General features: G+C 43.1%; 1 protein-coding gene and 1 long non-coding RNA gene across 7 annotated transcripts in view; both read right to left on the reverse strand.

Moving 5' to 3' along the window:
- Positions 1–17870, reverse strand: part of LOC106612708 (spectrin beta chain, non-erythrocytic 4) — a 76256-nt gene extending 58386 nt beyond the window's left edge. For 2 of the 6 annotated variants that reach the window (XM_014214137.2, XM_014214134.2), the window contains exons 1-5: positions 17390–17870; positions 7371–7544; positions 6596–6747; positions 5476–5649; positions 57–148 (exon numbers count right to left, since the gene is read on the reverse strand). In XM_014214137.2, coding sequence (XP_014069612.2) covers positions 57–148; positions 5476–5649; positions 6596–6747; positions 7371–7521 — 569 coding nt within the window. In that variant the 5' untranslated portion in view covers positions 7522–7544; positions 17390–17870. The remainder of the gene's footprint in view (positions 1–56; positions 149–5475; positions 5650–6595; positions 6748–7370; positions 7545–17389) is intronic. The other 4 variants (XM_014214139.2, XM_014214135.2, XM_014214136.2 and 1 more) reach the window with 3 other exon arrangements.
- Positions 1275–2350, reverse strand: LOC123744723 (uncharacterized). The gene is made up of 2 exons (XR_006771134.1): positions 1758–2350; positions 1275–1628 (listed from the first exon to the last, which is right to left on the reverse strand). It is a non-coding gene; the product is annotated as an uncharacterized lncRNA (long non-coding RNA).
- Positions 17871–18825: the final 955 nt, after the last annotated feature.

Genomic DNA, 18825 nt, shown 5'->3' on the forward strand with positions numbered 1-18825 from the left:
ACTGTTCACAAAGGTTGACGTTCAATTTTGGCTTTTGGTTAAATGAAGACATTCACCCAGCAGTTTTCATCTGGCACCAGAGTAGCAGGGCATCCTTTGCCGACCGCGTCTCCCTGTTGTCGTCACACTCAATCTTAATCACCTGGATCTGTATGCACAGGGAGTGAGACCAGACGACAAACAACCTTGGTCAAGGAAACCAGCCTCAAAACTGTCCTCAGTTCAGTAAGATCACCAGATTGCTGATCAGTTTCAAACACACTGAACACAAAACCCGGTTCCTTTCAACAGCCACACCAGGAGTGTATTCATTACACCGATTCTGTTGCAAACAGTTTGGGCTGTTTCAAAACGCTTTGCAACAGAAGCCGTTTACTCTAAACGGAAAACGTTTTGCAACGAAAACAAGAGTTTCTAATGGACATATTCAAGTAGGTTCCTCCCTCCCCATTTCATTCCATTTGCTCTGTTTGGTTCTTAAATAGTAAACGGTTTCTTTTGCAAGACGTAATGAATACACCCAAATAGTCACACAACTGCATTGCATGTCTCGTCACTAACTCGCACACAGACATGTGCCTGTCATGTTAGGAGAAAGGCCACAGAATCATGACAACATCACTGTGCGCACACATCTATGACAGCCATTGGCCCAATCATGTCACGGTGACATGATACATATTAATGGGAGGGTTGACACCCTAGTATCTGCTAGACCACCCATGTCAACAAATCGCACCTCATCCACACACATACATGCTCACTCACACTGGAATGCAACTGGAGGCTTATAGGACTCTACTGCATGTATACACGGTTTAGTCTCCACCTACAGCGAACGGTTATTTGTGATTTAATTATGGTAGGATAAACACTACTAATTACAAGGAGAACGACTAGTCATTGTCTAACTCAGGGGTCGGCAACCCAAAATGTTGAAAGAGCCATATTGGACCAAAAAAAACAAAAAACTAATCTGTCTGGAGCCGCAAAAAATGAAAAGCCTTATATAAGCCTTATAATGAAGGCAACACATGCTGTAAGTGTCTATATTAGCTATATTAGCCTACTATCAAAATGATAAGTAGGGTACAAATACATAATGAGCATTCATGATTAAACGTTTATTTTACCTGCAGCGCATCCTGGAGAGAATGACGCACCATGTGACTATTCTGCTGTACGATGGTGCTTTAAGTTTAACTTCCATTATAATATTAATGTATTATGTTTCGTTGCATTGATGAAATTATAGAAATACAATACAGAAATCCGATTTTTGATGTCATTTTTATTTTAGGATTCGAAAAAACAACAACAAAATGTGCAACGTGCATAATAGGCCTCCTGTAATTTCAGACCTCCCCAAGGAAATAAAATGCTTTTCAATCCTCAATAATACAATACAATCCTCTTCTCTTTTCCCCCTTATCTGGGCAACAGACAGAGTGCAATAAAACAGCAGCCTTTTGAAAAGGTAAAGTATATCAAATTAAAATAATACAGTTTAAGTTCGATTTCTGTGCATTATCCTCTTCTCTTTAGTTTTCTGCAAATGTGCAAGGGTAAAATGCAGCAGCACCCTCTTCTCTTTTGACACGCACAATACAATGCAGCCATCCTCGGACCTGAGCAACAAAACACAATAATATCCCTATGTGTCATTCCAAATATATACTGACAAAAATCAGAAATCACTTTATAAAAACAGCCACTTTGTTACTAAATATGTGCCTATGACAGGATTGTGTTCTTACCCGTTTAATGTGACTTCTGTTTTCGGACATCACTGGACAGCTTCTCAACATCGGGCATGTAAGATGTAACTTTAATCTTCACGCAGGACTGCAAGCTCTCATCTGTGAGGCGGGTGCGGTATTTGGATTTTATGTAGTTCATGTTTGAGAATATCTGCTCGCACAGGTATGTTGATCCAAAGATGGATAATACTCCAAATGCATATTTCTTCATGTTCCTATAACTGTCAGGAAGAATGGAAATGTCTTTCCACGTACTCTTTTTGTTATTTGACAACTTCTCATTACAAAGCAAACATGCAGGCAATCCTTCCACATTGGCAATGAAAGCAAATGATTCGGTCCAAGAACTGTGGAATCCTCTGTTCTCCTCAGCTATCTTTCTCTTTTTCCCTTTGGGATCCATGGCCCATGACACACCCGCCGGTTTGTTTGCAACAGCCACCTGTCTGACACTACGCCGAGCTGAAAGAAACGTGTGTCGCAGGCTATGACGTAAATCTTCGTTGACAGAAATGTTGAAATTAAATATTTATTATACACATTTTTACAGCATTGGATAATAAATTATATTAAAACAAAAAATATATTCACACCATCTTTTCCATTTTCATATTTTTGAAAAAGCTCCAGGGAGCCACTAGGGCGGCGCTAAAGAGCCGCGGGTTGCCGACCCCCGGTCTAACTGAACAACTACAGTTCAAATGAACTGCTGCCTAAAACCAAACTGACTTTTCACAAGAGCCAATAAGGACATTCCATCTCTAAAAATGTACCTTATCTGCTCATACTTCAGATCAGGCAGATTTTAAATAGCCTTGATCGCAGTGCATATCATCCAACAGTAAACAAGATGCTTGAGAGAAACAAACCATCTGGCAGTGACATAGAGGCATACATCACGCAGGTCACAATTAGGTAGCATGAACACAACGACACTGAGCGAAGCAACTAGAAAGGATAGTGAAGTTACTAACTGTAATGGAGGTGTCAAGTGTTTATTAGAGTCTTAAAATCGGCTCCTGGAGATCATATACCTCCTGGAGGCCTCTATTCCTCCTTTCCTTTCCTCTCTTTCCCCCCTTTCTCTCGCTGTGTCTGCTGCCTGCTGCAGTGGCTAGGCCTTACCTGCTGACTGGGCAAAGTCACCTGAAACAGTCCAAGGGTAGGGGATGGGTGGAAGAGAGGGAGAGAGAAATGAATAGAGAGAAAGAAAGAGAGAGGGAAACAGAAAGGGAGGAGAGACGTAGTAAACTAAAAGAGTGTGAGGAGAGAGGGATGAGACAACCACAAACGGTTGACAGAGAAGGAAGGAGGAGTGGCAGAGAGAGAAGGGGGGGAGGTGGGGGAGGAGAATAGGTGCTGACTGCATCTTGCCCTGCCCGGAGCCCCACCCCTTGCTCCCTAAAGCACAAATCAGTTTCCAATAACGCGCTCCTCCTCTTTCACTGCATGCAAAATTTAAGAGGCCATCGACTCACTGGCTCCACAGTCGGTGCAGTAGAATGGGATGCCGGCCAAAAGTGCCCCAGCCAACCTGTAATCACTGTTAGAAGGCAGAGTGATAAGCTATGCTATGCTAACCTCTCCTCCTGACTCCATAGGCACCACTAGCCTATGTCCCTGAATCATATTTACAGAGTGACGCTGATTTGAATAATGCAAGACATGCGTTAATGCTGAGACCGCCACTGTCCTGAAGCGACAACAAAAGCCAAACGATTTTGTGCTACTTACATGCCTGTCACTTGTCTGTGGTATCGCGTCCTGTAAGGCCTTGTGACCATTGTATGCGTATGTCTCTGAGGCGGATGTCAGACAGTATGTCCCTGTTTGAGATCCAACTACGATCAGGACCAGAGTGACATTCAAGCTTTGCTAGTAACGTCACACAGTGACGATGCGGAATGTTTCAGGGCTTCTCCATACAGTCTTTTGGCCAGTCTATAATTCAGTCTGATTTCTGCCCTTTCTCTCCTAAATTAAGACAGTGCTGAAACCAGCATGCCTGTCAAAATCATGACAATAATATACACTGAATGTTGGCCTAATTCTGTTTACCGCTGGGACACAAGAAGTGGATACCTTTATCCAACAGTGCTAAATCTGTCTTAGCTCAAAGACTGATGAAAAAGAGTGACAAAAAGTAGGATATGACTTTGTTTTTGTGTTTCAAGGTGTATTACAACCTCATCCCCAGGCTATTGCGCACAGCGCATATAAGCCTGGGCTATCAACGATTCAAAGTTGGCATTAGTGCAGCGTTTCCCAAATTAGGTGTTGCACCTGATTTTAAAATGGGTTCGCGAGAGAAACTCTTGATTTTTTTTTATGCGCTTGGTTTATAGAACCGGGGTTACGTCAGTAACCTCTGATAGCTGCTAGATGCGGTTGTAGTAAACAAAGCGGTTTCTGTTTTCTTCGTACAAATGTGACTCTATGTTTTGAACCGTTTAAGGCCACAAGTCAAGCAGGACTTATTAGAACAGAGTGGACAAGACCAGGCACTAATTCAATGATGATGTTCTTCTCTACACAGAAGATCATACACAATTATTGCCTGATGATCTTCTGAACTTCCCAATACCTTTCTGAGGGTTTTCAGTCACTTTAAACCATACTTCCTTCAGAAATACTATCAAAAGTACTGTCAGACTGATTTGTAATAGACTGTCATAGCCCCAATTAAAAAAGTAAACATTGGCCGTTGATTACATCCCTTTTTTTACATAAAAAAATAAATAAAAATGATTTAACCTTTATTTAACTAGGCAAGTCAGTTAAGAACAAATTCTTATTTACAATGACGGCCTACCCCGGCCAAACCCAGACGACGCTGGGCCAATTGTGTGCCGTCCTAAAGGGACTCCCAATCACGGACAGATGTGATGCAGCCTGGATTCGATCCAGGGACTGCAGTGACGCCTCTTGCACTGAGATGCAGTGCCTTAGAGAGCTGCCCCAGTTGGAGCCACCACATGGTGGGGTCGCACATTTTTTTTTAAATATCAAAATGGGGTCACGGGCCAAATCAAGTTTGGGGACCACTGCCTTAGTAGGAGTGTCCATAGAATTCTATGGGCGTGACCTACTGAGTAAAGTACTTGTCGTCATTTAATTTTTGCGAATCACACGACAGAGGCATGGGGAGGGTTAGGGGGAAGGTGTTGTGGGAGACTAAGCTAATCCCTATGCGCCGGGAGTTTCTCCCGGTCATTCTGTATTGGCTAAAGAAGGCTAAGTTTGATGCGTTGATCCACCAGACTCTTCCTGACTATTTGGGCGGAAGTGACTGGAGACGAAATTAGATGTATTAGAACTGCAGCAGATTGGCTATGATGTCATGCGCCAGTCAGAAACAGGAGTTTGTAGAAACAACGATGTACACCCCCATAAGCTTCATCATCCACATGCTGACTGAGTTCACAAGTACCCCACAGGGACAAAGATGGAATAGAGCTACACAGCACTAGAACATACCGTCCCCAACATGAGACACACCCTGGCCTGCAGGAACTGGAAGCCAAGAATACCTCAGAAGAGGTTAAGCTAGCAGCAGGTCTTAAGTACAATCCCAACAGGGGACAGGAACGTCCCCACAGGAGTTGGCTGCATGACAAATATATATATTTTTTAATGTAAATCCAAAATACAACCACAACAGAAGCCACAGAGACAGACAACACCATGCACCAGGACGGGTGGGCTAGGTCACTACCTGGAAGCGAAGGATGATGGTCCAGATGAGGCCAAGGGTGAGGCGGTGGTTGCCGTCGACGATGTCGTGAGAGCCGACGTTCTCCAGGTGGACCCTCTGCTCCTTGAGGAACTGCAGGGCCTTGTCCACGTTCTCCAGGCAGTGGATACGCATGCGACCCCGCGTGGGCCTCGGCTAGGGGAGGGAGGGATGGGGGAGGGAATGGGGGAGGGAGGGAAGGGTGAGAGAACAGCGAGATATGGAGTTAGAGGGAATGAGAGAGGGAACAAGAGTGGAATGGTGAGAGGAGTTGTCACGTCCTGACCAGTATAAGGGGTTATTTGTTATTGTAGTTTGGTCAGGACGTGGCAGGGGTGTGTTTGTTTAGAGTGTTTCGGGGTTTGTTGGGCTATGTTCTTATTTAAGAGGGGTGTTTTTTTAGAGTGTTTCGGGGTTTGTTGGGTTATGTTCTTGTTAGTCTATTTCTATGTTAGTTCTAGTATGTCTATTTCTATGTGGTGTTTGTTGGGTTGACCTTCAATTGGAAGCAGCTGCTCCTAGTTGCTTCTAATTGAAGGTCCTATTTAAGAGGGGTGTTTTTCTATGGGATTTTGTGGGTAGTTGTTTCGTGTATAGCTGTATGCCTTACAGGACTGTTTGTCGTCGTTGTTTTTGTATACGTGTGTTTTGTTTTGTTTTTCCTTCTTTCTGCCAAATAAAAAGAAGATGAGTATACACATTCCCGCTGCATTTTGGTCCACTTTATACGACGGCCGTGACAGGAGTAATGGTTGATTGGTCAAAGCAATCTGCAGGGGAAATACTGGCTTTGATCTCAATGCCTTTATATTAAGACAATATTATTCTCATTAAAAACACAATGTCAAAGAAAGTGTGCAAATGCTGTTCCCATCCAATTGTCAAACCCCATTATGCTGACTACTATTCTCATACGATTACACATGACATATAGCTGCAGTGCTGACAACATTCATGAAACATTTAGACATGAATGAATAATATTTGGAACAAAAATAACTACAATGCAGAGCTCTTTGTTGAATAGTTTGCGCCTGTTCTCCTAGCATCTACTGACTGAAAGGTAGACTGAGGTTGGGAACCAGAGAATGTGTTGACCAACCAGCATCTCCCCAGACAGGACCTCCAGCAGCCTGGTGAGCATGTAGCCGTCCCGGAGGTCGTTGTAGAGGTCAGCGATTCGACAGGACACTCTTGCCAAGTGGGAGTTCACCCACTTAGTGAAGGTCTTCTTCTGGACAGCATCTCTCTCTTCTGTAGGAGAGATGAGATAAACACAGGGCTTACAGATGTAGGATCTTAATTTGAGCCAGTTTGCTACAGCAGGAAAATAAACCTGCAGCAACAGGAAATGTGAATTATTATGTGGAATTTAATGGACCTTTTTGTTGGGGTCTGACATTTTAAAGTTGAAATTACAAACTTTTTAAACCTGGAATACACTACAGGTTTGCATTTCCTGCTTTGCAGGAAAATTCTCAGCAACAAAAGAGTGATCAAATGAAGATCCTACATTTGTAGTTCATCAGGATAGAGCTCTGATCAGTGATGTAGTTACTAAACCTCACATCTGAGTTATTTCCTCAGTCACTACTGGTCCACTCAAGAGTCCGAGTCCAAGTCTGAGTCACCGCTGGTCCAGTCCGAGTCCTGGACTCAAGTACTATAGCACTGGCTCTGATATATCAACCATACCACCTTGTCAGTAGCCCCTGTATGATAGATCATGAATCAAGTCCTTCTACAAATTTGAACCTCCATCAGGTATATAGGGAGGTCTATAAAGCTTGTGTCTTTTGTGAGTGATGGAGCTGTGACTGAGACAGGTGAAGGTGCTCTTGTTCCTCTAGTCCAGTATAGTCTCTCTATCCACCCACCTGCCAAGGCCTTGATGCGGGAACACTCAAACAGTTTGGAGCTGGTGACCTCAGTTTCCCAGTGTCCCGAGCTGCTGGCCAGACGGGTGTTGTTGTTGTTGAGCTGGCGTTGGGCCTCCGCGTTGTCCAGGTCTGTGGAGGCATTGGCCATTGCGCCTGTTTCCCTGAGCGACCCTACAGACACACAGTGGGAGAGTTAGGTAGAGTACAGTACATTTAGGATGTGGATCACATGCACCCTTTATCACCCCCATAGAAACAAATTATACTATACAAAGGTAAATACATCATCTCGAACACCATGCAGGAAATCTGAATCACAACAACTGTGTATAAGGGAAAAGCGCATGCATGTTTTGATAGAGCTCCAGTCCACCAGGGAGGGCTATGAACAGTCATAGTTATCTACGATTTCTGAAGCACAAATCACGCATTGAATCAAACCCATTTGCTAATGTTAATGATAATTCCTCATTCACGACTCATCCGTTTACTTATCAAAAACATTTGTGATTCTCATTAATAATTTATCAACCATGACTAATCTGCATAACATACATAAATAGACGGAGTTTGGCACAATCTTCTTCCCTGATCATGTCTTATAAAAATAACTTTATTGAAAAAACTGGCTCATATTGTGTCTCTTTCACATCAAGTGAGATGAGATCAGAGCAGTGCCGTCAGTAAACAGTACAATACATCAACCAAAGAGCTGCTGTACTTTCCCCCCATCCATTACATTACATTACATTACATTTAAGTCATTTAGCAGACGCTCTTATCCAGAGCGACTTACAAAATGGTGCATTCACCTTATGATATCCAGTGGAACAACCACTTTACAATAGTGCATCTAAATCTTTTAAGGGGGGGGATTAGAAGGATTACTTTATCCTATCCCAGGTATTCCTTAAAGAGGTGGGGTTTCAGGTGTCTCCGGAAGGTGGTGATTGACTCCGCTGTCCTGGCGTCGTGAGGGAGCTTGTTCCACCATTGGGGTGCCAGAGCAGCGAACAGTTTTGACTGGGCTGAGCGGGAACTGTGCTTCCATCCCTCTGGCTCTTTGTCATGTTACACTCATGTAAGTATGAATATGGACATGTAAAAGTGTAAGTGTGCAGGGAATCTCTGACGGGAAAAATGGACTTTCTTTGCAATGGGAGACTGCAAAGAAAGTCAAGACGTGAAAGGCAGGAGTAAACACTAAATGACATGCTCAGCACTCTAAAAGGTTGAAATATTCTATTCTTGTTGGAAATCAAATTTCCAGAGGATTATGGAATTAAGATCATCATTCAATATGAAGCTGGGAGGGGTCTGCGTTACTGAAACTGTAAGGCTTGGGATCACGGCCGAGTGTGAATTATACCGTAACATTCGGGGGTCTCTATTTATTTCACAGGACTTCCTATTTTATGGGCCTAATATGACCTATAGCCGGGCACATTTTGGACTTCTAATCCCTTTTAAACATTGTGGTTTTGAAAGGTCTGTGTGATTAAAAGGTCTGTGTGATTAACGGGGGCTGAGCTAGACTGGTCTTTTATGTAAAAAAAAAAATGTCTGTAGAGTCCGAATAGTTTGAGCTATCTATGAAAAGTTGAGACTCTCACAAACATGGACATGTAACATGTTGTGCTCTATGGCGCTCACAAGCGACACAAAAGTCGTTAGAAGGCAAGAGGTTCTTCTACATAGAAGATCATTAGAAATCCCAGGACATGGTGTCTATAATACTGTAATAAGCTCACATAGTTGCTGTCACAAACTCCACACATTTGTCACTGACTAGTTGGATATTTATTTCCCAGTCAGCAAACCATTTCTGTACGTACAGCATTCATATAAATTCCTTTTATCAGGTTTTTGCTTTGGCAGACCTTTTATTATGACATTCAGTAAAACTCATGAATGCAACTGTTTATTTCAAATAGTTTTGTGTTCTATTTGTAGCCCTGGTTGTCTTGAAAATAATATGGTAAACACTTCATTGTGAGGATGAACATAAGGGCTCGACATGCAGATAAATAAAACAGACAAATGAAAAGCCAATGTCTCCTGGGATCTCGGGACTGATAGGGTTACGGTAAATATGGTAAACATGTATTACCTTTTAAGGGGGCATGAACACAACCAGTAATGTTTTCATCTGGTTGTCAAACAAATCACTTCAGAAAGTAAGCTACCTGCGCATGTTTGTCCACTGCAAAGTAATTCCAGCATCCAAACAGCGTACTGTGTACTCACCATTTAATGAATGGAAAGAGACATCTGTTACAAAACACTTGGCGATTGTCATTATTAGGCCTACACTCTTCTAGCCTGAATTAAAGAACCAATGCAGTCTTTTAATTGTATTTTTCAATCCTCACAATATTTTTCATTATTTATTTCCCTGAGCCTCCTTGGGCCCACTGAAATGCTCAGTCTGACTGTGTGGGTGTGGGCATACAAATGTGAATGTATCTACATACTGCCCTGATTGGCTGATAGAATCATCTGGAGCCCACCCCTTACCCATTCAAAAAGAACAACAAAAAAGGGACATGGTATTAAACCTGTCAGTTGGAGCTGGAGTTGGACCCTGAAAGTGACAAAGTTCCACAGGTGTGTTAGGCTACCTTGTTTTGTCATGAAAACAAAAGGCATACATCACACATGTTCATTTGCCATATCATTGTTGTACTGTTTTCAATAGGTCACCAAAAGATGCAGAAGATGCAGAACCAGAACATCCTGTTTGCATGGTGGGCTCTGGTACAGTAATTCACAACACCTAACACCTCAATCTCTACACCAGAGAAGAATTCCCAGGCAACAAGCCAGGTGCTCCAGTAGCGCTCTGTCTGTGACCTTCTCACTTCCTTCTTCCTGTCAGAGAGAAGCAGAGGTCCTTTGAGGAGCTATAGAACTGCCCTTTATTTAAGATGTATGGAAAGGCAGAATTATTTCAGGGATCTTTTGCTAAATATTCCAAGTGAACATATTTCTCTTCCTGAAAATCCCCCTCAAGCTTAATTACACGATCAAATGAACACATCTTGACAATCATCAAAGTGAAGCAGTTTGGTTTTGTTGTCAAAAATTTCAGCTCAAGGAATAGATACGAGAGTGACACCCTGACCCCAAGCTCTCATCCCTGTGTGAGGAGTTAGTGGCCAAAACCCTATCGGCCATCTATTCATTGCAGAATTAATTGATTATCTACAGGGCAGACTATAGACCTCAGCGTCTCAGAGGCAGAACACCGTAAGTGTCACTTAGTATACAGTTGAAAAATGTGTGCAAGTTCGCTAGTGGGCTGGACATAGTTGATAATGCTGCAAGTTCGTTAGCGAGAGCTCAAGACAGACAGAGGGAGAGGGAACAACCTTTAATTTTCATATTTACCACTGTAGCAGGACAAAACTGCATTTTAAAAACTGCTTTCCCACCTGTAATACGCACACTAGCTGAGGGTCATGATCCATTAGAGTGTAATTATCTCTCTCTTTTCTTTTTCTCTCTCTCTCTCTCTCTCTCTCTCTCTCTATATATATATATATATATATATATATATATATATATATATATATATATATATATATATATATATATACTGCTCAAAAAAATAAAGGGAACACTTAAACAACACAATGTAACTCCAAGTCAATCACACTTCTGTGAAATCAAACTGTCCACTTAGGAAGCAACACTGATTGACAATACATTTCACATGCTGTTGTGCAAATGGAATAGACAACAGGTGGAAATTATAGGCAATAAGCAAGACACCCCCAATAAAGGAGTGGTTCTGCAGGGGGTGACCACAGACCACTTCTCAGTTCCTATGCTTCCTGGCTGATGTTTTGGTCACTTTTGAATGCTGGCGGTGCTTTCACTCTAGTGGTAGCATGAGACGGTGTCTACAACCCACACAAGTGGCTCAGGTAGTGCAGCTCATCCAGGATGGCACATCAATGCGAGCTGTGGCAAGAAGGTTTGCTGTGTCTGTCAGCGTAGCGTCCAGAACATGGAGGCGCTACCAGGAGACAGGCCAGTACATCAGGAGACGTGGAGGAGGCCGTAGGAGGGCAACAACCCAGCAGCAGGACCGCTACCTCCGCCTTTTTGCAAGGAGGAGCAGGAGGAGCACTGCCAGAGCCCTGCAAAATGACCTCCAGCAGGCCACAAATGTGCATGTGTCTGCTCAAACGGTCAGAAACAGACTCCACGAGGGTGGTATGAGGGTCCGACGTCCACAGGTGGGGGTTGTGCTTACAGCCCAACACCGTGCAGGACGTTTGGCATTTGCCAGAGAACACCAAGATTGGCAAATTCGCCACTGGCGCCCTGTGCTCTTCACAGATGAAAGCAGGTTCACACTGAGCACGTGACAGACGTGACAGAGTCTCGAGACGCCGTGGAGAACGTTCTGCTACCTGCAACATCCTCCAGCATGACCGGTTTGGCGGTGGGTCAGTCATGGTGTGGGGTGGCATTTCTTTGGGGTGCCGCATCACCAGCGGTAGCCTGACTGTCATTAGGTACCGAGATGAGATCCTCAGACCCCTTGTGAGACCATATGCTGGTGCGGTTGGCCCTGGGTTCCTCCTAATGCAAGACAAGGCTAGACCTCATGTGGCTGGAGTGTGTCAGCAGTTCCTGCAAGAGGAAGGCATTGATGCTATGGACTGGCCTGCCCGTTCTCCAGACCTGAATCCAATTGAGCACATCTGGGACATCATGTCTCGCTCCATCCACCAACGCCACGTTGCACCACAGACTGTCCAGGAGTTGGCGGATGCTTTAGTCCAGGTCTGGGAGGAGATCCCTCAGGAGACCATCCGCCACCTCATCAGGAGCATGCCCAGGCATTGTAGGGAGATCATACAGGCACGTGGAGGCCACACACACTACTGAGCCTCATTTTGACTTGTTTTAAGGACATTACATCAAAGTTGGATCAGCCTGTAGTGTGGTTTTCCACTTTAATTTTGAGTGTGACTCCAAATCCAGACCTCCATGGGTTGATAAATTGGATTTCCATTGATTATTTTTGTGTGATTTTGTTGTCAGCACATTCAACTATGTAAAGAAAAAAGTATTTAATAAGATTATTTCTTTCATTCAGATCTAGGATGTGTTGTTTAAGTGTTCCCTTTATTTTTTTGAGCAGTGTATATATCGCAAGTGTTGTTGTACACAGCCATTCACAACCATCTAATACATCAAGAAATAAAGGTTAAGTCAGAAAGAAATTGCAACAAATATTGGACAACTAAGCAGCCATATGAGACATACAAAAGAAAATGTCAAAAAAGCCTCACATACATTTATATGTCACCAGAGGGACCTCCACTATCAGCTTCTATAGAAGTATGAGCCCAACATACAGACATTCTGAAAAATATGAACGCAACACACCAATCAGGAGAGTATTCTCAATTCCAGAAACGAGGTCATTAGAAAATATAATATTTCAGGAAACAATTGGAAATGTACAGAAAATACATATCATACTGAGATCATACTGTGGTAGGCAGGTAGCCTAGTGGTTAGAGTGTTGGACTAGTAACCGAAAGGTTGCAAGATTGAATCCCCGAGCTGACAAGGTCAAAATATGTTGTTCTGCCCCTGAACAAGGCAGTTAACCCACTGTTCCTAGGCTGTAGTTGAAAATAAGAATTTGTTCTTAACTGACTTGCCTAGTTAAATAAAGGTAAAATACTGAGCTCATACTTACACATCTGTATCAGATTGGGTCAAAGGATTGACGCAATGCTCAGTGAAATTCATATTTAGAGAAATCTTCTGTAACAATCACACCACAGATATGTGTGTGTGTGTGTGTGTGTGTGTGTGTGCGCGCGCGCGTCTATGAGTCTGATGTGTCACAGCTCAACGTGTTCCAGTTGGTTGTCTCATTCCCCAGCAGAATGTCCCCAGAATGCCTCCTACAGCAGCTCCAGAGACTGCACCCGGAGGCATCAGCAGTACAGCTCAAGAAGCTGGTGTGTCCTACAATCAGATACTACTTGAGCCACGAAACGGGTGGTACTGTTTGTCACATACTTACCGAACAACATCACCTTTATACAGAAAGACCCCACATGTCACAAAAATTAACACACTACCCACTTCCTTTTCAAGGGACCGCACACACATTATAATTCCATGGTCATGTACTGTATAGTGAAGGATGTCACGCTGACAGAAGGCCACCATACAGCCACAATGGTCGACAATGCATTAAGGCTCCATCCAAACTGTCACACTGTCATATATGTCAAACGTATTGGCCTGTGCTGTTGCTAGCCCTAGGTCGCCCCGACAGGCCTTTCCTAGACCCACCACCTGGGGTCCCTCTAATAAGACAGTCTTTTAGCTTAAGGATCCCACTAACTGATGTGATGTGGTTCTTCCTGGTAAACAAACACAGCTGTCAGTGTCTCAGCATGCCAGAGGCCCCTCTCGCATATCCAAGACGCTCCGCATGGAAACAACGACACTATTGCTCTCCAGCAATAATCCAGCCCACATACGCTTCTGCTGCTACGGGGACAATTCACTGACAATTCACTGACGAGTCTCATCTATCCGGGGTGCCTGACTGTTTCTGCCATCAACAACAGCAGCCTACATAGCCTACATCTAGCTGGGTAACAGCTAGTGTGGTGATCAGGCTAGCCCTCAACAGATAATCCAATGACGATCAGACTAAAATGAAGCAATAACAGATTCTGGCAAACAAGGGACGACACAGGGTCCCATACATGTCCATGACACCTCCACAAGAGACACGACAAGGCAACATGCCTAAGCCCTTTGATCCCTCTGGTGCTGGGAGAAGGTCAGAGACAGTCGACTGCACCTTTGACAACACAATCACCATGGTGTAACCATTGAACTTTAGTAAACACTGAGTCCTTACACCTTGTGCATAGTACAGGGCGGGAGAAGCCATGCTGTGGCCACAATTCAGACCACAAGAGTCTGCACATACATTCAGGATTGTCTTTATGGGTTAGTCTGGCCCTGATAATTTTCTGTGTCGCTGTGTTCTGCTGCTTCTGTTCTTTACAGACCGCCTCATCCCTTTATAGCTCAAACCAATTGGAGATACTGCAATACTCTATAGTGACATAGGCACAATTCAGATCGGCCATCTTTGTTTTCGCCAGTTTGTTTGTGGCTCTTGTTCAGCATTCTCCTCCAAAGCACTCAACATTATTATTGCTCTTTAGCTACACTGTGTCACCCGGCTACAATTATAAATCTCCAGCCTGCTGGCATGGAGTAAGACTCAGGCTGTATTCCCCAACCCATCCCCTTTTCCCACTGCCCCAAACCTGCTTCTGGAAAGGAGGGCTCTGGTACAGTAATTCACAACACCTAACACCTCCTCAATCTCCTCACCAGAGAATTCCCAGGCAACAAGCCAGGTGCTCCAGTAGCGCTATGTCTGTGACCTTCTCACTTCCTACTTCCTGTCAGAGAGAAGCAGAGGTCCTTTGAGGAGCTATGAAAACCATTGCAGAAATGTCACGAACTGCCCTTTATTTAAGATGTATGTAAATGCAGAATTATTTTAGGGATCTCTTTCTGCTGCATTAAATCTGATTGGGTTTATTCTATCCTGAGTAGCCCCTCTTTGCAAAAATATGTCATTGGTCTTGATTACATTTGTGTCCCCTTTGCAAACATTGATACTGTAAAAGATACAGAACATTTTAAAACCTAAATGTATCATAGTAGTGTTGCTTAATATTGTGAACATATTTCTCTTCCTGAAAATCCCCTTCCAGTACACGATCAAATGAACACATCTTGACAGTCATCAAAGTGAAGCAGTTTGGTTTTGTTGTCAATAATTTCAGCTCCAGGAATAGATACGAGAGTGACACCCTGACCCCAAGCTCTCTTCACTGTGTGAGCTCTGTGACCCCAAGCTCTCTTCACTGTGTGAGCTCTGTGACCCCAAGCTCTCTTCACTGTGTGAGGAGTTAATGTGCTAAAGAAACTAAGCCACTATGGGAAGGAGAGGATAGAAGAGGAGAAGAGAGGGAAAATCCTGTGAGGATAAACAGATGCCACACCACATTACACACCACAGAATTGAGGACCTTTAATTCTGTCCCCCTCAGGCTGGGGACTGGTCTTACTGGTTCCCCCTGCTTTTTCATTCATCTTGTCATCAATCTTTTACACAGATTTGTGTATCAGAGGACATTTTTTTACTTTGACCTTTACTTTCCACATGATATTGCGGTCAATTGTCGTACAATGGAGAACACTGGGACTATTGGCTCTATGGCTAGGTCATTTTCTGAAGGCACACTTCTGTAGTATCAGTAGAGACCCAGGCCTTTTATTGTGTTTAAATGTAAAGACAATAGGTTATCTACTGTGTTCAAGGGACAGAAGACCCAGAACACACAAAAAACAAAACACCTTTATCTGAAACAACTTCACTTTAGCCTATCAGATGTTATACTGCATCACATTTCCAGAAGTAGGCCAATTGCCTATATCAATGGCGTGTATCACTGTCTCACTACAGGGAAATGTAGCCTTCCAGTAATGTCCGTTTGGATGGCTAGCATAGGCCTACTCAGTAAGCCTTGTTAAACGATTATTTTCAAAGTCATGCAACATTGGCCTATAAGATTGGATGTCAAAATATGCTAATGTTAAACCATAATTTCTCATTTGCATTCAGAATAAATTAGTTCTTGACATCCCTTTTGCCTTTGCACACAAACTTTGCTGAAGTGTCTGAATTTGACATTTTTGTGTCCCGTGACAGATCCGTACAATGGACAGCCGGTAGTAGCGTGACGTCACAGCACGCCACTGACCGTGTTGCAACTGATCGCTCTAGTCATGTCACAATTTCAACAGCTGTGTGTGACCAACTGACATAACACTGACATCCGTAGAACAGGCTACGCCCAGCCCTACGGTCGACCAAAAAACATATAATTCAGTGAACAGAATTTAGGCATGATCCACACAAACGCTCTGCACATTAGATAAATATTTCTCATTTCAAAGCTGCATGATTAGGCTATCATGAATAATAGTGCCTGGTGGTGCCTATCCATGGTGATGATGAGGTGGGCTACTACAGTGTCGACGCGTCTGTGCATGCCTATGTTTAAGAAGGCAGGGCAAAAGAGAATATCATTGAGATATTTTGTTATGGAATATGCGTGGGAAAGTAAAAATGTTGTCGGGCTGCTTAACTCCCTATTGTACAATCGCTTTTAACCTTAAAATGATACATACGACGAGCATCCCTACCACCGCCGTCTCGTTGGTCCATTCCGCACGTAGGCTACGATCACCGTCCCCTGCACCATCCCATATCAAGTGCATGGTGCGTTTCTTTGGATGAACACTTTTTTTAAGCAAGAAAGTGGCTACATTAAGATGACATCGTCTATGGTATAATTGTCATATGGCTAATCTGCTGCTGGATCCAATAGCTTTTACATGTGAACTACTTTTAATGTAGTTGCGGTCCAATAACGTAGTGTAGGCTCCATATGGCTATAGACTACTATATGTACAAGCATGTTATTCAGTGCTCCCTTAGGCTACTTCTTTCAAGAATAAGGCTTCATTGTGAGATTCAATGAATTCTCTAAAAGTGTCATGCAAATGTAATACACTTATCTGCGTTTAATGATCAGGAACATGCGCGGACCAATACTAAATAATTCAACATTGTATAAGGCCTATCCTAACCGGTCCATATTTGCTATTCAAAGCCTATGCACAAATAGTAGCCTAACTAGTATGTATGGCAAACTGCGTTCTAAACAAAAGCATATGCCTAATATCCAGCAAAATAAAATGAAACGGCATAAAATACGGCCCTATAGAATCACTGCAGTAGCCTTAGCCAATACAGGCCGGTGTTGCTGCATCTCCCACGAAAACATGCACCTCGAATTGTTCATGCTCAATTATATTGGAAATGTTATTTTTATATATATATAGACATGCAGCATATGCTACAACGACCTTACCTTAACCCCAATTCCAAGTATGGGTTTGTTTTTCACCGAAATAGACGTAAAATCAGTCGATGAGGTGCCTGTATCAATGAACCAGTGAGCAAATTATGAACAGATCCTCGCGACGCCGTGTTTCTTCGCTGGCATAGCAGTCAAGTAGCCTATACAAATATATATACAACGGACTGTGAGATCAGTATAAAGATCTGGCTAATAAAGCCATTTAATGCGGTAATACATGTAAATTCCCTGCTGTGGCTAGTGGGACCATGACACTGCAATGAAAAGTGTCTTGCAACCAGGCAAAGATGCTTGATCAAATAATCCAAGCCGGTGGGCTCCGATATCCTGTCCACTTGATAGCCTACGCGCTCGCACTCCCTCTCCCGCCTTTCGTGATACTGCTAGAGAGAATTCGGCATTGGTGCGGCGACGGAACTCACGGTTCAAGCGAGAGAGAAAGAGAGAGAGAAGTATTATCTAATTCACTTGCTACAGCGATGTTAACACATGTTTCCCATGCCAATCATGTTTTACATTTTAATTGACTTGAGAGAGAGACAGAGAGGGGGGAGAGACTACCCGTTATAAATGGTGTTTAGGGTTTACAGATAGAAATAGAGATGCCCAAGGATGCCTAGGATTATTTTCCTTAGAAATAGAGATGCGCTAGAATTATTTTCCTAACTCTATGAAATTGTTTGAATGTGTTTGATTCCCCCTTCCATTCCCCGTGGACATATTTCATTTGAGAACATGTCGTTTGCAAGTATTGGAAGGTATTTTATGTCATACCGGGATTTTGTTGTTGTTGTTGTAATAGTTTTATTATATTTTTTATTTAACCTTTATTGAACTAGGCAAGTCAGTTAAGAACAAATTATTATTTACAATGCGCTAGTGTGCAGCGCTATGGGACTCCCAATCACTGCTGGATGTGATACAACCTGGATTCGAACCAGGGACTGTAATGACGCCTCTTGCACAAGATGCAGTGCCCTAGACCATTGCGCCACTCGGGAAGTGGAATTATTGGAAAGTAGGCATATTCTTAAAAGTGCATTCACATAAAGTCATTGTATTACTGGTATGTAAACGGATAATAAACAGTTAACTACATAGCTGCAGGAAGTAGGAGGGCTAAGGGTGCTGCAGCACCTCATGAAAATCTGAATTAAAAAACAATTTTTAAAAAGCACACCCACCTATGGATACATCTATGGATAACTAACTAAAAGATTTGTACCTGAAGTGACATCAAAATTAATCTACTTCAACCTACAGTAATTGTTCTCTCATCTATAAATTACATGAATGTCACCTAATGAAGAGCCTTTCATACAGGGAGCATCTTATGGAATGCATCTATTAAGGAAGAGTGGGCCTATGTTATGTAACAGAGGTGGTTCTCTGAACCGTCTCTTCCCCCAGCAACTGTATCGCCATGA

Source organism: Salmo salar, chromosome ssa09 (genome assembly GCF_905237065.1).
Source record: "Salmo salar chromosome ssa09, Ssal_v3.1, whole genome shotgun sequence".
Lineage (NCBI taxonomy): Eukaryota > Metazoa > Chordata > Actinopteri > Salmoniformes > Salmonidae > Salmo > Salmo salar.